At 42.6% G+C, this 20,804-nt stretch overlaps 2 protein-coding genes across 2 annotated transcripts; both read right to left on the minus strand.

Moving 5' to 3' along the window:
- Positions 1-230: 230 nt before the first annotated feature.
- LOC120798161 (dynein light chain Tctex-type 1-like) lies at positions 231-4,007 on the minus strand. The gene is made up of 5 exons (XM_040142257.1): positions 3,847-4,007; positions 3,433-3,474; positions 2,120-2,243; positions 1,852-1,929; positions 231-776 (listed from the first exon to the last, which is right to left on the minus strand). Exons 1-5 carry the CDS (start codon positions 3,880-3,882, stop codon positions 703-705), a joined length of 354 nt encoding a protein of 117 aa, XP_039998191.1. The 5' UTR covers positions 3,883-4,007; the 3' UTR covers positions 231-702.
- Positions 4,008-11,842: 7,835 nt separating this feature from the next.
- Positions 11,843-20,790, minus strand: rpgrb (retinitis pigmentosa GTPase regulator b). Its single transcript, XM_040142252.1, has 14 exons — positions 20,689-20,790; positions 19,372-19,497; positions 18,962-19,054; positions 18,318-18,380; positions 18,049-18,207; positions 17,808-17,957; positions 17,479-17,637; positions 17,122-17,277; positions 16,830-16,954; positions 16,093-16,284; positions 15,584-15,770; positions 15,259-15,353; positions 15,048-15,107; positions 11,843-13,991 (listed from the first exon to the last, which is right to left on the minus strand). Exons 1-14 carry the CDS (start codon positions 20,717-20,719, stop codon positions 11,862-11,864), a joined length of 3,726 nt encoding a protein of 1,241 aa, XP_039998186.1. The 5' UTR covers positions 20,720-20,790; the 3' UTR covers positions 11,843-11,861.
- Positions 20,791-20,804: the final 14 nt, after the last annotated feature.

Below are 20,804 nucleotides of genomic sequence, written 5' to 3' on the forward strand. Positions count from 1 at the left end.
ACCACTGAGATGAGTGGACGACCTGCTTATCCCCTTAGTGGATATAAACTGGAGAAATCCACGCTCGTGTTGAATCTTCTGCAAATCGTGTGTTTTGTTTTTACGTGATAGTTGTGTGAGAAGTGTGTCCACAGAATGTGCATCTGACAGAGAATAACTACAAGACAACGAAAACTGAGGGAATATCACAGATAAATAAAAGATGAATAAGTTTCAAAAAGCAAATAAAAGCCTGTTCAACTGCCTTTATTCATTTCAAAGAAATGACTCGCTCAGAAATCTGATCATGTTTATTTTCCTGCAGCCAAAAGTACAAAAGTCCTTTCTTTTCTCTCACTTCCACGGTGATGCAGATAATAAACGGAAAACAGAAACACAGAGGAAGACTCAGCTGTCAGGCCTCGGTGACGAACAGAGATTAACGTGGAGCAATTAAAGCACTGCAGTGACATGAGAGGGTAAATACTTCAAGGTGCTGATGCATCTGAGGGCCGAGAAAGCCGAAGAAAACCCAGCTGTTTTCCTCCCTGCAGCTGTTCCTCAGGGGTCAAAGGTCAAGCTTCGAGGTGTACAATCAGCTGCGTGGATGTGGGCTCTTGGTGGCCCCCTGCTGTTCGCAGGGGGACACTGCATTCCTCTTCTGGCGATGGTGGTCATTTGTGTGTGCGTGCGTGCGGGTGCGTGCGTGTGTGTGTGTGTGTCTTATGCGACAGTGACAGCAAACACACTGACCACACAGTACATGGTGCGGTTTTCCCATCTCACCGTGCAGCTTCCTGAAAAAACAAAAAAACGAGTATTAGGACAGAAAAGACAAATCCAGGAGATTTTCAGGTCAAATCTTTTGGACCAGATCCAAAAGGGACCCATCCGAAACTGATGGGCATAAATTACATTGTAATCCAATGGATTTATTTATTTATTGACACTAGCATGGTCAGACACAAGCTGAACAGTTCCAGCTTTCAGCTCTGGCAGGCACCTGCTGAGACCATTCACGCCATGGCAGGAATGGGTTTCCTCAGGACAGCGCGGCGAGGTAAAAGTCTTTTTTTATGAGGGAAGTCTCACTGTGGCTGTTCCTGCTTGTGCCGACAGTCAATCAAAATGCAGTGGATAACTTCCAAAGTTCCTGTTTTTTTTGGTACAAAATTCCCTCTTTTTGTTACTGTCCTTCGGTAACTTTGAAAGATCTGCACTTGATTTGTCCAACTCAGACTGCTCAAGTCTCGTGAAGACAGATTAACCTTTGAGCTGGGGATTCTGTCCCCCGTCGCTTACATTAAAAGCACATCAGGGAGGGATCTCCTAATGTCCAGTATGAACAGGAGAGGCGGTTACAGCGAGCCAAACCTGTTACGGCGTTCATATGGACGCCTGACCTTTGTTTTAAAGTCAGACTAGAAAAGCTGTGAACTTGCCCTTTAACTTCATGCAGGAACACAGGGATTAAACTAACCTTTAATCCACAGAGATTCGGTTGAAAACTTTTCTCACTAGACTGTAAGGACGCAGTGGCAACAGGTGGTGGAGAGCCAACATTAATGTTATTAGTTCCTGCACTTTTCCTGCTGTGAAGAACGTCTATTAGTCTTAACTTGAAAATACCTCTGGTATGTTTAAAGCAGACACTTCCATTATAAGCTTTTATTTCTGCGTTACCCTGTGGAGGTACCGTAACCACGGAGAAATACAACAGACTATTTATTTCAGTTAAATCTATCAAACAATTAGTTTGAATTCCCTTCGCTGGCGACAGCTTCGGCGGATAAGGTCTAGATTATACCCTGGGGTTTTCATTTTCTGAATTGATCAGACTCGACAAATCAAAGCGAGAGCTGCTCTCCTTACCGTCTACGGCAGTGTCCCAGTAGCAGGAGTTAGCTGTGTGGAGCCCTGCTCCTGTTTTCTGCATCACAGCACACGTCACTGTACAGACAAACAAGCACATTAATCGGTTTATCCCATTAAGCATTCTGAGAAAAAACAAACAAGTATCAAAGCTCATACATAAAGCCCCATGGGACAGGAGGGGATTTCATTTTTATTTTGTTGGAAACTTTCATTTCACAGTAGAATTTGCGGTCACTTTTGCCAGAGAGGTCGCTGGCACTCATACCGATGTACTTGTATGGTTTCCCCTGTTTGACCAGCTGTGTGAGGCAGCGCTCCACGATGCTGGCGGTCCATTTGTTCACCTGATTCTGGCTGTAGTCGTCACCGCCGACGACGCTCTCGATACACTGAGAGAAACACACACGCGCGCACACGCACACACGCACACGGGGGTCCATGAGGTAACATCACAGTGTTTACAGTCATGTGGGAATCACTTGATGCTGTTTCACCCCGAGGAGACTGAAATAAAGAGCCAACACTGTTCTGCAATTCAATAGACATTACTGTTGAAAAATCTGGGTACAGCAGCACCAGTGAAACAGCACTTCAGATCAAAAATAAATAAATAAAAAATCTTGGTACACAGAATCTTTCTAACCATTAAAAAAAAAGAAAGAAAGAAAAGAAAAAAGTCCTCAAAAGCAGCTTTAAGCCATTATATGATCATGTGTCCATGTTTTGATGTGGCATTTTTCATATTATTTAAAAAATCTGTGACTCTAATCTTGAACCAGATCCTCTAGTAATCCTCCTCTGCTGATCTGAAGCATTCACTGGGGAATTTCACTTCAGCACAGAAACTCTCCCTTACTCCCTCATCAACTCAACAAAAATAGATAATGGCAGTAGCGTCTTGGAAACAAACCACTGTCCGTACAATTAAAGTGTCACCAGGTTTGGTCAGACAAAGTCTCACATTTTGGTTTAAGTGAGCAGCCCCTAGCCATGTGCAAATAAAATGGAAGTTAGACTGTGCGGGAAACCTCTCCTTAACCCCTGATCATGCAGCTTGAAATAAAAAGACATGTTACAGTCTCAGTTTCACAGTTTCAAACGCATCACATCACACATTAAAGTGAAAGTCAGACTAAAACACCGAAAGGGTGGGATAATCTTGGCTTGTCCTTTCCCCCCACTTTGTCTCGGTGTTATCATTACTGATCCTATGGTTTTCATTTATTCATAAAAAGGCAACAGATACATTCACAAAAAACCCAGTCACCTCAGCTGTTACACTTTTAAGTAAATGAGCGAGACGATGTTATCTGGGTGTGAAACAACCTGCTCTTTAAAAATATATTTGTATCTTCCGACTACTTTTCTAGGTAATTTCCTGGAAACACATATTTACTGATGTTCTAATTACTGGCTGAATAAAGACAAACTTGGGCTTAGACATGTCACTTTTCACAAAGAGCTGAAACCAGGTGATAAGTTCTGGTGGACTGGATTAATATGATTTTAACAAACCTTAAAGCTACTCAGGAAAGGGGGGAACTAAAGAGAGGCATGGTGTTGAAGCGTTAACATTACCTCTTTGACCATGCCATCAGCTTCTTCAGAGTTGAAGGAGCCCTGAAAGAGAACCAACGGACAAATATGAGACACAACGCTGAAAACATCCAGGTTAACAACTTTCAGACATTTTTCATCACAGGACTACTGACAATATATCGACAGCAGAAGTGCATACCCATGAAAGATTCAGTATGAGACCAAAAACATGCAACGTCCTTTTATTATTATTCATAAGCAAAAAGAAGCCCTGTAGGGTTGATACAGGTATCGTGAGCGGGTCATTAGCGAATTCCGAATATAACATGGAATTTCATATAATGGTTTGACAACGACAGGACCGCGGTACTTGGGTGGCGGCTAACGTTAATGTAACGAGTGGCAGTAACGACCCCGACAAATCAAAAAAAACAGGGCGATTCAAGGACAAACCTCGTTGCCGTTGTGGTATTCCTCCATTCCCGTCATTTATGGCCGGTTCAAAGCGGCGGCAGTGTTTGTTTGTTTTTTGTTTGTTTTGTTTTTTAAGTTAAAAACCAAGGGGAAAGGGCGAAGCTGCTCCGAGAACAACACGGAACTGTGGCGGACTTCCGGCGGGCTGCCAACAGTCAACGACGGCCGACAAGAGCGACCGGAGCCCCGGGGAGCCGGTGACCCCTGCTGGCCGCTAATGGAACTGCAAAATAATACACAATTCATCTTCGCTCAATGCGCCACAAAAACTGAAATAAACTACTTCAAACAATCAAGTCCATACTTGTGACTAACTCCAATTAATATTTTCAGATATTGCGTCCAAAATATGTTGTTTAAACTCACTCGTACACTTGAAAATGAACTTTCTGATACAGTAACACACTTTCTGCTGGCAAAATATTATTTACACACATATTTGAAGTGGGTATGAACGTCTTTTTAAAAGTCCTCTGGCCATATTCATGGAAAAAATTCATACTTGACTCCCTAGAATTGTATTTAATGTAATCCCTTCTCTCCCACTTTTTATCTTGTTTTTTCCCTTTTTTAAAAATCATATAATCATATGTTCTATGTGATAATTTACTTTTATGGTCGTGAGGACCCCGACTCCCATGATCCCACGCTACTTCACGACGTCCCCAAACTCGGGCTTTTTTTTTTTTTTTTAACTGTTTTGATGGAGAGACCACTGGTGGCAGAAAGTTACACATTGTGCGTCTGAGTCAAGATCAGACTGGAAGAAAAGAAAGTGCCAAATGACCATTTATCAAGGATTTCCATCCATTTTCCATCCATGTACGTATGAGAAAAGTAGATTCTTTTGGTGTAAGGTTTACTTGATAAATGGGTAACAAAGTATGTGTCCAGATACTAAATGTAAAGCTGTACATGTGGGAAATGGAATAAGTCGAGAGCAGCAGTTTCCACATTATTAACATATATTTCATGTTTTTGTTTAGATTTTTACACAGCGTTCAAATTATGACTTAAATTTTTTCTTGCCACTCAGGCTACAATGGTTTATTTTTCTAGTAATGACAGCAATTTGTCACCTTATAACAATAAAAACAGGAGCAAAGTGATCCTGACGTTTAACCTCAACTTTTCCCAATACAAAATAATGACTCGTGCTCAGCTTTATATCAAAATGCTTTACTGATGTCACAAAAAATCCAAAATGATAAAAAAAAATTAACACGAGAGTCAGTTAAATGAGATTATCATGTCGGAATATAAAACTGATGCATCTCCTTGAAATGCATACAGATCACATCAAAAGTGCAAATGTGCTCAAGGACCAGGTCGCAATAAATAAGAATGTTTACATCCTCACAGTTTAAAACACACACACACACACACACACACACACACCTTGAGGTTCAGCCGCCGGGCAGGTAACGTGCCACACAACAACAGATTAGCACAACTGAAAGTTAAAGACCTCCCAGCAGCACGGTGCTACTGGTCACACTGGTGGAGGAGGCTCAGCCGTTAGGCCACTTGTGAACACACTGTCGTCAGAGTTCAGTGGTCGAGTTTAAAGGTGCACTCGCAAAGATGGCGGCTGGTGGCTCCCAATACAGGCAGAAGGAAACTAATGAAATATGATAGTGTCAGTCCAGGTTTTCTTTTTTTAGATTTGACCCTTGAGGCAGAACTCCACGCATAATCTTTCAAGTATGGAAATACTCATTTGGATTCACAGCAGTTACTGCGGCTACAATGAAAAAAAAAACGTCTGTAGGAGCTTATCTGGATTTAAACTATTGATCGATTAATAGATTAGTCATATGACAGAAAATTAATCTGCAACAAATTTGGTAACTGGTCCACTGTTTCTGTCACATTTTAAGCAAAAATGACAAGAATTCACTGGTTCCAGCTTCTAAAATGTGAATATTTGCTGCTCTTCTGTGATTGGAAACGACTTGTGATGGATATTCTTCACAGTTTTTTGTCATTTCATAGCCCAAACAGTGAACCGGTCAATAAAGAAAATCATGAGCGAGTTTTGCCCACTTTGCCCCAGTTGGTAGTCCAGCTTTTGTGGAGACATATTTGTTTTTGCTGTGACTGTGTCTCGGTTGGGGGCCATTTTCACTGCTGCGAATCCAAGCCGAATCCAAGCCGAATCCTACGCCTAAAAGTGACGTCACAGTGTTCTGACGCACCCTGCCGGACGGTGCTTCGTCACTGCAGCCGGGTGAGAGGTTAAACTACTGTCTGGGGCCTGTAGAAACAAGATTTTCAGAGGGCGTTCGTTTGCTCCTTAACCTTGAACTTGCCACCTCTGGACTGAGGAAAAAGCAAAGACAGTGACAACAGATTTTTATTTAAGTGAATCTGCAGTGTCTCTGTTGTGGCTTGACTTTGGGATTCAGGCCGACATGATGAGTGTATTTACATAAAATCCCGTCCCAACAGAGCTGACACACCGTAGAGGAGCTGGATGATACTGTGTACCACTGACTGTGTGTCATGAAACCATCATCCCCGAGGGGAACTGCTTGAAAACACCGTCAAGCTCTGCTAACGAACCTTTCGCACTTTGGTCTGACTTTTCGAGATAACTGAGGCCACCTGAGGGTTTAGTTCCTGGGTTCACAGAACTGCGCAGGCACCGGAGCGAGGCCCTCTGGCCACAGGGGGCAGAGGTTTCTGCTGTGCTCCACCCCTGTGTGTCCCCGGGTTGCCACTCCCGGCGGTGGCGGGGGACGGAGGCTCTCCCTGGACGGCCGCGTCCCCGCCCTGGTTGTCCTCCGCTGGGGTTTGGTCCCTGTCGGTGGCCTGCTTCGACCTGGAGAGGGACAGCCGCCTGAAGAGGGAGAGCTGAGAGGAGGACAGAGGAGAGATTGGTTTTGTAGCGTCAGGGTGCTGTGGCTTCACACGGTTTCAGAGAAGCAAAGGATGTTCAAACCTAACACACTGATGGATCCAAAACTTTGTGCTCACAAAGTAAATTTGTTGTGTAGATGATAGAAAAACTATCCTTCCCATCCTCCAGACTAGACTAGGCTTTAAGGCAGCGGCCGTCAGTATTTTTTCCACAGGAGCCGCAGGCGACAGGTGAACCACCGTTACCGTGTAAACACCAAAAACCACAACATTTTGAGCGCGTGGTTTGGAAAGTTACTTCTACTTGAAATCGACAGTTTCCTCCCCTCTGATTCATTGTGAATGCCTGAGAAGGTTACATGCTCATAGTTAACTGTACACGTAGTTTTTTTTTTGCTTTACCTGTCCTGCAGCACTTTTTAGATTGTGAGGACTAAACACTAAAAAACAGGCAGATGTTTTCGCTTATTTTAAGTTGCTCTTAAAAGCCTTAGGTGTAAATGTAATGCATTCCTGTTGTGGTGTACAGTGCTGTAGGAGATGTTTGCGTTACTGTATGTGAGCTGCGCGGACAGACTTCCGATTTTCCACCTTTTTGTTGGAGCCTGATTGGCTCTTCGAGCTGCTGTGTGCCGTCCCATTGGCTGGCTCGCTGCTGTCACCTGTCTTTTCTTCACCACCGCTGTCAGGCTCCTCAGTGATTTCAGCTGCTGTTGAGACCAGACATTTGTCAAAACTTTTTCTTTAACTTTATAAAACATTCTTTGGAAACTTGATTTTTTTTTTTTATTTCTGTAGTTTTCTGTGCTTCGTTAACAAATGAAACACAGGCAGCACCAGTGCTTGAATTAGTGACTGGTAGAGCATTTATATTTTCTATGGGTAAGTACAGGTAAAAATGAAAAGATGATGGAAAGTAAATAGAGGAAAGGACACTAACAGTGACTTCATGATACAATTTTGGTGAAACTCAACCGGGTTGGACTCTTGCAGGACACATGCAGCCTCATTGTGATTTGCACAGCAGCTCGACTGGAACTAGCAACGTAACAGCAGCTGAATTTTACTCCTTTCGAGCTGATTAAACTTAACAAGGCGATGGAGTTTCTTGAAACTCTTCAGAGTAAGACTCCTGTGCCTCTGTTCTCCGGGAGGTGACGGTACATTATAAAAAAGCAGCTAAAATCAGAGTTACCAGTGCTGTGTCCCCGTGTCCCCGTGTCCCAGTCAGTTTGTTGTCTTTTCCCTTCGCCTGAGGCCAAACGTATCTCTAACCATAGACAATGGTTTTCTCTGATGCTTCCCCTCAACCCAACCATAACCTAACCCCAACCAGTTTTCTCTGCGAACCTACAACCACCGTACAGAGGACACTATTCAAAAGGGGGAAACGCACTTCAAGACACAAGACCTGTTTTCCCAAACAACTTGGTGGCAGATGTCAGTCACCTTTCTGCTCTCCATCAGGCACAGACTCTTCTTTCAGCTCCTCAGGCCTCTGGAAAGTTCAGATGTTACATGTTAGTGCCAACGTGAAAAATGAAGATCATACATCAAATTCAGCTCTGTAGACCTACGGGACTCTGACTCTCCTCTCCTGATTTCTCTGTCGACTCTTCCAAACTTTGTGAGGACGGAGCTTCTGTCGGAGAGGAGAACGTATCATTCTCCTCATCTTCCACCTCTTCACCGCCAACGTTCTCTTCCTCCTCATCGTCTTCCTCTTCTTCCTCCTCACCTTTGCTCCATGTTTGATCAAATCCTTTTGTCAAATCCTAACAAAAAAAAAGAGAGAATTAAAGACATGAAAGACACATCATGTACGGACGGGAAGGAAAGCTCACTGAAAAAAAAATGTCTAAAGAGACATAATCAAGTCTTAAGATAATTTGTCTTGAACATTCTTCATCTTTAAATTCTAAGACTACAGAAGAACTTGGCGTGCATGTGATCTACTCCTACTAGTTGAGACAAAGTATAGACACAGTTGGAAAACTATACGTCCAAGGGCTGAGCTCAGTTTACTATTGTGCTAATCAATAATTTAGGAAGCACATTTTCTTCCAAAGGACTTTTGGTAGGGAAGGACACTCAAAGCTAAATGGAAGCACGTAGCGCCAAAAAAAAGAAAGTAAGATGAAAAGAAGCACTGAGCTCCTCCGGGCTACAGCGGGGAATGATGGGAAGGGATTCCAGCTGGGGTTATAAAGACAGAGATGGTGGCGTGACAGGAAGAAGAAGACAAGCCCCACCTGCTCCTGAGACCGGCCAATCAAACACTCAACAAACCGGGCAGGTGACGGAGGAAAAGCACCAAACGTCAGAGTTTAGGGACATTTGCTGAAAAGATCAGTCGCTCAGTGGATCAACAGTAACGTTTTTCTTTGAATTAATTATTTAGACGGAAATGTCATCATTCGCTGGTTAGAGCTTCTCTTCCATGAGAATTTGCTGCTTCTCTCTGTTTTATTTCACTGTCAGTTGAATGTCTTTGGGCTTAGGACTGTTGGTCGGACAAAATAAGACGTCACCTTAGACTCTGGGAACATGTGACGGACATTTTTTATTTTCGCTGCTGTACTATCTTTACCATCAATTCATCACAAAACATACTCATACCTACATTTTCAGAGATCAGTTTAAAATGAAAATGATCATTAGTTGCAGAAGTAGAAATGTGAAACCCTAAATCTGATCAGGACTCACTTTTCACCCGTCATCTTTAGTTTCGCTTTTAAAATCATTCACAACTTGACTTGTTTTTTTCTAATAAGGTTTTTTTTGGAGAATAACATTGAAGTATTTTGAGAAAAGTTCGCAATTTTATGTGAAAAGGTTGTAATATTTTAAGAATGAACTTGTCATACTCCTTCACAGTAAACAAGTGAGAGCAGTCTATCGGCCTTTACATGTCAAATGAAGGATATGATGACCCGACGTTACAGGCTTCAGCATTAAAGACGTCACTAGAATAGATTTTATGAAATGTTGACATGTTTTGAAGCAGAGGTTGGAGCACGGGGGAACCTGAGGCAAGAGAGAAAAAAGTTCTCAGCATCAGAAAAGGATTAAAGGCCGATTGTTCAAAATACTACAACTATATTCTTGAAATTTCAGATTGTTTCCTCAGACAGTGGCCGTATGATGAGCTGTCAGGAGGCTACTGACTTTAGGGTGAATCTTAAGTCACAGGAACAGAAAATATCCCTTCTGGCTTCAGAGCTGTGTGTTTCAGTGACGTGTTTCTTCCCCTTCAGGTGCGTCTACAGAAAAAATGTAGGAAGATGAAGAAAAAAGCAAACATTCTGAATTCTCCCCCTTAAGCTCGTTATCAACCTCCCCCCGCCCGCTGTCATTTAATTTCTGATAGTTACCATACTTTGAATCAACACACAGAAACGACAGAGAACAAAGGAGACACAGATATTTATTACAAAACACAGAGATGAATGGAAACAGAAAAAAGAAAGTAGGTAGAATGATCATTCTGCATAAATATGTTAATCTTTTACTTTTCCAAAGATTAAGGCACCGTGTCGGAGAATATTAGAGAGCTGACTGAGATCTGACTGACTGGTTGCGTTGTCTACTCTTCACTGCAGTGTCAATACAAATCGGCGTTTAAAAGATCCCACGACACTGAACCGAAGTGTACGAAATATTATAGAAAAAGGTCATGTACTGCGTCATCGTGGCAGAGCGGAAGCAGAGGAAAAAAAAAAAAAAGCTGCCAAAAAACAAGTAAACAAGCAAAACTGAAGACTAATTTTATCAGTTCAGAAATTTCTGTCATCACTTTACAGCAACAGCACGAGAGCCAAAGGCTGGATGGGATTAGAAAAGCAGTTCACAGATTCAGTTCTGAATCTGTGGAAGAAGAAGCTTGAAATGCATTGTGAGTGAAACTAACGAGGTGATGTAACGTGACGGGAGTATGTGCAGAAAGGCACAGCGTGGGACAAGTCATTGCCGTAGCGGAAGGACTCACCGCCTCATCTACCAGCTTGTCAACGGGTTAATGTAGCTTCAGGTCAATCAAGAATGAGCAACACAGGCCTTAAACATTTTTCAAAAACCTGAAAAACGTGGCAGGCGCCTGCCCTGAAAATTCGGGGTAACACCAGGAAATAGGGGTAAAAAAAAGCAAATGTTGGTAAAACTCACATTCAGGTAAATTATACTGAACGTTGAACAACAAAATCTTCTGTATTTTTTGGCAGTGGCAGCCTTTGATTGTCTTATCCAGTTTACTTCCATCTCTCTACTTCATTAATGCTTTTGGATGATTTGCTTTGCAGATGACAAGACATGAAACTACTCTTCTTGCAGCATTATTTCCTCTGGGGCCCGGGGCCGGATTAACCTCCTGAGGGGCCCCTGCTGACCCCCATTATACACGTCAGTTTCATTTCCCGGGGCACCCGGAAACCAACAAATGCTGCGGAGCTGAAATGATTAGTTCATTAATAATGAGTCAATTGACAGAAAGGTCATTGGCAACATTTTTTGATAACCAATTCATTGTTTAAGTTTTTCTTTTTTTTTTTTACAGCAAAAAAGCAAAAATTTGCCGGGCGTAAAAATAATTAATGGTTGCAGCCTTGAAGTTCTCCCACGGTGGAATAATACTAACTTATCCAACGTTTTCTGTGTGTTGTTGAAATAAGTTGAAATACAGAGAAAAGCTGAACTAAAATGATTCAGAATCCCTCTACAAGGCCGAGCCGAAAGACAGAGGATGGAGTAACCGGTCATATTTGAAATTGTGCTTTAGTGGAGCAAATTTCTAGCAAATGCGTGATTAATCAAATTTTGTAGACGGGAAAAATATGCCTGTAACCACTGATTAACCAATTAGTCAGCGGACGTGAAAATTTACCAACAATGCTTCGGTCAAAGAACTGAACTCTTTAGGTTTTTCATGAAGCAAAAACACCAGACGTTCTCGGGTTGAGAGGATTTGCTGCCTTTCCCTGTTTTATGTCAGTGAACTGAATCTCAAAAACAAGACATTTGAAGACGTCACCAGGACATTTAAAATTCAAACATTTCAAATAATTAAATCGATTGATAGAGAAAATAATTGACAGGTTGATCAGTAATGAAAATGATCCTAATTTCAAAGATCAGTGTTATTTCAGGTTGAGGTACTGGGGTAAAACATCGCCCCAAAACTCTCCTGCCGCCTGACCTTTGACCCCTGACCTCGGCTTACTTCTAGATTTAGCACTTTGTCTTTTGACTTTTTTGACCTCTTCCTCTTCCTCCTCCTCTTCTTCTTCTTCTTCTTCACCTTCCTCCTCCTCAGCCTCTTCCTCGCTTTTCTGTTCATTCTCCATCTCCTCCTCTTCTTCACTCTCTTTTTCCTCTTCTGCCTCTTCCTCCTTTTCATCTGCTTCTTCTTCCTCCTCCTCCTCCTCCTTTTCATCTGCTTCTTCTTCCTCCTCCTCCTCCTCTTCTTCACTCTCTTTTTCCTCTTCCTCCTCTTCCTCAGCACCCTCTTCCTCCTCTTCATCTGCTTCTTCTTCCTCCTCCTCCTCCTCTTCACTCTCTTTTTCCTCTTCTGCCTCTTCCTCAGCACTCTCTTCTTCTTCTTCTTCTGCTGCTTCCTCGTCCTCCTCCTCCTGCTCTTCATCATCACTCTCCTCCTCTTCCTCTTTTCCTTCCTCATCCTCTTCTTCATTTTCACTCTCTTCTTCCCTATTACTCTCCTCCTCTTCCTCCTCAGCACTACTTTCCCTTTTCTCCTCTTCCTCACTCTCGCTCTCTGCATCACTCTCGTCTCTCTCCTCTGAAGACTTCAAAGACTCACTTTCTCCCTCCTCTTCCTCACCCTCACTTTCCAAACCCCCCTCTTCTTCCTCACCTTCCTCCTCCTCGTTTTCAGTCTCTCCTCCTTTGCTTTCTGTTTCATGACTTGACCCTTCCTCGCGTTCCTCCTCCTCCTCCTCCTCTACATCATCTCCTTTGCTCTCTTGCCCTTCAGTCTCGTCTTCACTTTTACTTCCTGTTGTCCTGCTTGCTTCCTCTCCCTCCTCCTCTTCTTCTACACCGCTCTCGCCTTCCTCCTCATCCCTGCTTCCCTCCTCGTCTATGTCACTTTCCGACTTATCTACCGGCTGAAAAGTGTCGCTCTCTTCTGTGACTTTCTCGATACTCTGGCTCTCCTCTTCCTCCTCCTCCTCGCTTACGTCTGCACTCGTTTTCTGCCACTTCTCGTGTTCATCTTCCTCCTGTTTGACTGTTCCAGAGTTTGTCTCCTCCTTACTTTCCTGCTCACTTTCATCCTGACTCGTCTTCACTTCAGAACTCTCAGACGCAGGTGTCAGGTTGACGCTGACCGCTGATTTGTTGCTATAATCAGCAGCGTAGGATTCAGATTCGTGGCTTCTTGATTTCCTCACGCTGTCTTTCAGGACACCACGGCTGCTCTCAGATGGGGATGACGACTGCGTGCTAAAACGGCTTCTGGACGCCACTTGATGCGCTAATACCGTGCCAGCTGCAAGTGAGACGGCCCCAGCGTGCAGGCCGAGATCTGACACCTCTTTCTGAATTTCTTTTGACTGAGCTTCTTTTTTGTTTTTCTCATTCTTAGATTTTTTGGAAAAATCTGCGCCCTCTTTAGATTTGGAGCTTCTTTTCACCTCGGAAACCAATTGAGATCTGCGTGCGTTTTCCTCATCCAACGTGTCCCTCTTGTGAAAGCCAGGGGAGTCCATGTGATTGGCTTTACCTGGCGGGCTAACTCCTGCATATTGACTTTGCACGACTATCGGTTTGCTTTTCACAGGTTTAGCCTGCACTTGCTTAACTTTTGCCACTGCGGATTCAGGGCCAACACCTGAAGCTGTCTTTTTTGTATCAGGACTGTGTTTGGAGCTTGTTGCCTGCTTCCTGCCAACCTCTATCAGCTGGCTTTTACTCTGAATCGGCCTGGGACGCTGCTTAGATGCTGCCTTCCTGATGTCCCCTACACCCTGAGGTTTCTTTTTACTGGTTTTCCTCTCTAGCTCCCGAATGGCCATAATCACATTCTCTTTGTTCTGGTTTGTTGTCTTCTGTCTCTGTGGACTCCGAGAGGCCAGAGAGCGAGCGCTGTGGCTCCTCAGGAGCTCGGTGGGTAACGCCTGGCGAGGAGAGACAGTCTTGCTCTTACCAGATGGGGAAGTCAAAGTGAAACCGCTCTGCTTCAAGAGCTTTCTCTCCTTTGTTTCAATCTCTCTCTGTCCTATATTGGTCTTACCATGCTTACCCTTCCTCTATTCCCAGCACCAGAAAGCAAGAAGAGGATGAAAAAAAGGCATGCATTAGAGAGGGAAGAGACATGCAGATAACTCAAGAGATAGAAAATCAGACAACTATGAAGGAATAATGCGAAAAAAAAGAATGAGAGGAGCCTAGTCAGTATATTATATATCAATGGATGACTTAAATTCAACACAGGTAAGTTGGTATCAAATCAAATGTTGACTGAGGAAAAAGCAGTAGAGAAATCACAAAGTGAAAGAAAGTTTATGTTCATTTAGAATCAGTGTTTCTATTGCACAGTTTATCCACCAGAGAGCACTCAAGCTTATTTTTCGGCTGTAAAACGTCCTGCTCAGTGCATTTCTTGGTCACAAAACTTTGAGAACACGTACAATGCGATGAGGACATGTCACACAGCTCCTCTCCAACGTAACAAATAAATGTTTTCAGCTGTGTCCTTTCAGCTTTTTTTCTGTTTTTTTTATGCTTATAATTTAAAATATGGACAACTGATTTAGTGCACTTTAATTTATGCATTGCCACACTGTCATTTGTAATTTGCACCTCCTTTTGTTCCTAACGTATATATGTATGTATACATATTCAAAGTTTTTATTTTGGTCTGTATGTCAGCATCTTCTGCACAAAAACTCTTATATCTGACATCTTATCATTTGCAAACCTCTTTTATCAATTAAGAGTAAATATTTGTAAAACCTATTATAACTACATGTTGTTTAACTTTGTATTAATGGGGCTTTTTATGGTCACATGACTAACTGATGAACTGTGTATAAAGAAATCGGAAACAACCACAGACATCAGCCTGATGAAGGAAAAAAAAAAGCTGTGCAATCTTTTTCATCTTAAACGTCACAACTCATTAATCACCAAATGTAAGGGGCCCTTTAAAAAATGTTTGCTTTTATCGTGTTTATGTTAGAAAGCAAATATCAGATGATATATCGTTTGTTTTATTTTATTTTTCCATAAATTATCAGTATCATAATCAATCCATTTGGGATCTATTGACAAACAGTGTATGACAGAAAAAGTGTCTGAGTTACCTTCTGAACTGGAGACAGAGTGAGTGTTTTATCACTGGGGTCCAACTTCATCACATGTGTCTATCGGGAGGAAAAAAAAGGGGAAACGAGCAGAAATGAGTGACAATAATAGGCTTAATATTCGCTGAGACATGCTGCCGTCGGCATGGAGGTCAGAGGTCAAATAACAGACAGTATCCCTGGAAGTGGCTGGGATCGACTGATCTCTCACCATGTTGAGGAAGTCTGTGGTTTCTCCCAGGCCTTTCACGCTGTCCGTGTCGGTCAGGCTCTCCACAACGCTATCTGTCTCGGCCCCTGCCTGCGCTGACGAGGTAGAAAACAGGACACCATGTTAGTCCAATTAGGTCCAACTGTACACCAGTTTTTTCCTGATTCTGCCTGATTTGATGCAGCAACAAACGACATTCATAACAAAACATTCTGATCCCGAGGTGTCGATTATTAAATTAAAACGTTTATAATGTTTATACTTTTGGCCTAAACCTGGAAGAAACATGGGAAGGAGGATTAGGAGACGGAGGTGAGGTAGGTACCCTGGTGGATTGACCCTGCGCTACCGTGCTGGCGAGTGCCGTTGAGCAGCCTTCTGTGGGTCAGCTCAGGTGGAGGCAGTCTGGGCGGGATAGTCTGGCTGGAGACGGGCAGCGGCGGGTGGAGGTAGCCGTGCGTCATGGCGGGCAGAGTGCGGAACATGGCGCCAAAGTGATCTGGAGATCGCTCCTGGGGGGGGGCAGGCATCAGCAGAGGGTTTGATTAACCAGGAGTCACATGGTAATGTTTGAGCCACAGAGGAGCATCTCTGCTTGGAGATGGAAGCTAGAATCCTCCTGTCAAGAAAATACTGCCCTTCGTGTTTTTCTTTTTTATACTGCAGTGTTGTATTAAATTTAATCTGCCAATGCAGTAAGATAAAGTGGGTTTGTAGCTGTATTAAATGAGAGTCGTGTACATGATCGACACTGTTTTTGGAATCATAACTTGTGACTGGTGACTAATTTTCCACAGTTTTATCTACGCATGAATCCTGCCTCCGTGCTCTCACCCTCTCCCTCCTGCGAACCCGGGCGGAGAGGCTCCTTTGCAGGGTGGCGGAGTCGGCTGTGTCCCCCAGGAGCTCCACATACGGCTTCTCCAGGTAATCCTCTGTCACGTCGTCCTCCTCCAGAGTCACATCACCACAGCTCGGGCCCCTGGGACGAGCCAACACCACCATATGACAGCCGCCGCACGGAGCCTGGACACGTACAAAAAACGTAGTTCACCATTTGTGGGACTTTTTTTAATCCTACACCTACTATCAAAAATTGCTGCATCACTCACAACATTAAGAGACAAATCATAATATTTCTATGGTCAACAGGAGAGAAATATAAACTAAACAAAAATACAGAAAACACATAAAACATTTAAATGTAAATTTAAATTTAAAATAAAATATATTAAAATAAAAAATAACAAAATTTAAAAAAACTATACAATAATGAATAAATAAAAATATATATTACTAATATGTAATATAATATGTATAGGAAAATGTATAAACTGAGAAAAAATAAATCTATAAACACACATACATAAAAATAGACAAAAATAAACAATTAATTAATTAATTAAAAATCAAATATATTAAATATGAATATATAAATATACATTTAAAAAATGTAAAACTTAACTTGAATAAAAAATAATCATGAACTCTCCTGTGAACTTTATCACTTTAAACCTCAGTATTATTTTTCTTTACAATTCATAAACAAATGAAGTATGTGAAACACCTACTGCCTGAACATTATACTTGAGGAAGCGTGGACACAGAGTTGGTTTGAACTGGTTGGTAAAGTTTTCTTCTCCCAGGCCCAGTTTACCATGTCTGCCATCTCCAAATGTGTAGAGCAAACCCCCATCTAAAAACAAACATAACAGCAGCATCTCAATCTGGCAACGAGGAGGGGGAAAGCTACTGTACTTTGATCAAACCAGTGAAGACTGTGGGACTCGATGAGAAAACCAGTTAAGTTAGTGGTGGCACTGAAACAGAGGCTAGATGATACTAAAATCAGGCAGTGTTTACCAGTGATGACGGCAGTGTGATTCTCTCCGCAGGCCACCTGACAGACCCGTCCCTTCTTGAAGTGTTCGACCGGACGTGGCAGCCGAGACTCGAAACTAAACGTCCCGTGACCAAGCTGCCCGAACTGACCGAGGCCGAACGTGTACACGTTGTCCTCTGGAAGAGTTGGAAGAAACGGACAGAGTGAGGAGCTTAAGAAGAACCTGGTCTGCTGAAGGTAGTGTTTTCAAGCACAGTGACCTCCTGGAATGATCATTTTAGCTACAGCTGTCTACAGCCATACTTGCAGACCTCTAAAACATTTCAATCTGCAGATACCCTGTGTGGCCCGTGTCCGTCCCCTGCGTTGGCTGTTACCTGTAAGCGCCACAGTGTGTCCGCCCCCACAGGCCACCTGTGTCACCGGCTCCTTGATGCTCTTCACCAGCTGAGGGACTCGGTGTCTGGGCAGCTGGTCAGTGCCCAGACCCAGTTTGCCACTGTCACGCTCACCAAACGTGTACAGAGCTCCGTCAACTGAGACACAGAGGAAAATACTTTTCAAACAACTAAAACTAAAAGTTTGCACTTTACCTTTAAATTCTCTATGCAGCACATTCATTTTAAATTGATGCATTGCGTAAAATAGTAAGAGGTTAAAAGTGAAGTGTCCTTCGCTGAAGCATGTTGCTCTAATCTCTGCTCACCTGTCACTAAGGCGGAGTGGTAGTATCCACAGGACACCCAGCTGATCGGTCGCCCAACGCTGATTTCCTGTGGCGAGGAGGCGTGACTCTCCTTCCCCAAACCGATCTGACCCTCCGTGTTGTCGCCCCACATGAACAGTTTACCGCTCTCTGTAAGATTTCAAATTACATTCCACAAAAAAAAAGCAACTGACCTCTCGCGTGAGCTGAAGTATCTATAGGATTAGTGTATGAGTCTCACCTGTGAGAGCAGCGGAGGTGTTTGAACCAGCTGCGAGCATTTTGATTGGCCCGTGTGAATCGAAGAAATCAACTCGCTGAAACGCCGTCCTCTCGTCACAGTCCCCGAGCCCCAGCTGACCCTCACTGTTCCCACCTGAGGCGTAAACTTTTCCCTGAGCTGCAGAGGAAACGCAAAAGAAGAAAAAACTGGAGGAGACAGGAAAGTTTGCAGCTGTTTCAAATTCATCTTCAACTGAATCAAAATACTCATCGGAATCAGACACTGACCGGTGCAGATGAGAGTGTGGTTCCTTCCACAGGCCACAAGCTGGACTTTCTCAGACTTCAGAGCTGAAATTGTATAAATGATATTTTAGTAAACGACGCTATGTGTATCTTTGCAAAACCACGAGTGCCCAAACACATCTAGTTTTGAGCTGAAAGGTGACACCTGACCTTGAAAACTTAGTTTGACGTAAAAATCTTCAGCTCAGGGTCCACTTACTAGCTCTTACCTGAACTTTAAAGCGCCCAAGGTCTTCATCAGAGGATGGAGTTCGCTAAATTGTCATGGAGATGGATGTGGCGAAGTGTGAGCTCAGTAGGTGGTCTGATTTCATTCATAGCGCTTTTAGAAAACTTTCACCAACCATCTACCAAATATAGGAGGTTATTCTCTGTCTGTCAGATATTTTAGTGCGTATAGAGCTTTTTGTTTAAGATCTACAGGTCTTAACCTGGTAAGATTTGGGGGTCAACCAGCGACTTAAAATAGTTTCCTGTCCTGGCTGAAGCATGCGTCTCCTCCTCCGAGGGACTCCCTCTTCTCTTTGAGAAGGCTGAAGGCAGCTGTTGGTGGCAGTACTTGCAAACAATACTCACTCCTTTTTAGACTAAAATAGGGAACAGAGAGCTATTTAAAAAGGACCAACCTTTGACACACGTAGGCTTGTTCACAGTCAGTTTGGATCCCAGACCGAGCTGGCCCCAGTTGTTGCTGCCAAAGATGAAGAGTTTTCCATTTTCTGTGGAGACGAAGACAGCAGAATCTGAAAGGCTCAGTTGGCTTTTACGATGCTTCGGCTGGAAGTGACACATTACATCAGTACATGGTTTGCCATTATGCACTAATGGATTTTTTTCTTTGAATTTGTTTGATGGTAAGCACAAGAAAATGTCCTAGTGGAGAAAAGCCAACTATTAATAAGCATTAGGTCCTGCATGCATGGTCAATTAACTCAGTCCAAACAACAAGAGGAAAACTTGTCGGGGTAAAATTCAAATATTGTAAAAGTTTTCAACATGTTTCCAGTACAGATGAGACCTTAAAAATGGCTCTTACCCGTTATTAAGGCTGTGTGTTCGTCCCCACAAGCTATTTTGAACGGGACGTCATTTTTAAGCCAGAATTTACTGGGGACGTTGTCAGCAAATTTACTCTTTCCAAAAGTGAAAACTGCTCCCGATTCTGTAAGAAAAGAAAAGGAAACAAGTGAAGGGGCAAACTCTACTTGTGTGGCGACTAATGATTATTTCAACTATTGAGTAATCTGACGATTATTTTCTCAATTAATCAAGTAATTACATGTCCATAAAACATCAGAAAATAGTGAAAATTGTCCATTACAGTTTCCCAGGGCCCAAGATGACAACTTCAAATATCTGATTTTATCTGACCAACAGTCCAAAACCCAAAACTAATTAGTTACCTATCTAAACTTTGTCATTTTTCAAGCAAAAATGTTGCTGCTGGTTATTCTTTTGTGATTCAACCGACTAATCGATTCAGCTCTGAACTGTACCAACCAAAGTCTGGTGAGCATGAAAGTTCAATCTCGACCGCAGAAACGGCCGTACATAAAAATTAAAGCTCAAATAATTTGCCAGACACAAAATTAATAAATGACAATTTTGATTTAGGTTAATTATTAATTTATATCGTCAATCAAAAAGCAGGAAGTTGAAATTGTTTGTCCTTACAAATATCTGGGAAAAGTGAGGACTTGCTTTTCTGCCTTTTCTATCACTGTTGGTTCAACAAAAGAAGCAATCTGTAGACCCTGCTGTGAGGTCCAGTAACTAGGCTGAGCAACTGTCATCATTTTTGACATTTCTTGCCCAAAATATTGAATCTGTTGATGAAAAAAGCGCTCAACAGCTTTATTATCTGCCAATCTAAAACTAATTTTATTTTTACGTACCTCAGCAAGTACATGTAGAGTATGTTGTGTAACATGACTGAATAAAGCCAAACCAAACGTTAGCTTTTCACGTTAATGGAATTTCAATTATTATGTTACAGAAATATGAAGGTTTAAAACCCAACAGAAAACGTATTAACATTTAATCACAGAGCACGTTTCAAAATGAACTTTTAAAGTACTTCACAATCAAGGAAAACGGAAAAGAAAAATATAAATAGAAAATGCGGTAAAATACTAAGTCGAATACATAAATAACCGATGAGATTAAAGCGGAGAAAGTAGATAAAAATGGTTTATTTTAGGTTAGCCAGCCAGCCAGCTACAGCAGGAGCTAACAGCAACTACCTGGACCGCTAATTAGCTGTATGATGCTGGCTAACTATCATTCTGCCTTTTAAACGGTTAGTTACGAGCCCGAGGGAGTCTAGAATAATGACATGATTATTGTGACTGACCTGGTATCTCGTCCTCAGCCTCCCCGGCCATCTCTGCGGGACTCTAATCCGCTTTGCTCGGTGTCGTGGGCGTGTTAGTGCCCCTCTTGTTTTCGACTCAGGCAACCCGGAAATAA

Source organism: Xiphias gladius, chromosome 13 (genome assembly GCF_016859285.1).
Source record: "Xiphias gladius isolate SHS-SW01 ecotype Sanya breed wild chromosome 13, ASM1685928v1, whole genome shotgun sequence".
Lineage (NCBI taxonomy): Eukaryota > Metazoa > Chordata > Actinopteri > Istiophoriformes > Xiphiidae > Xiphias > Xiphias gladius.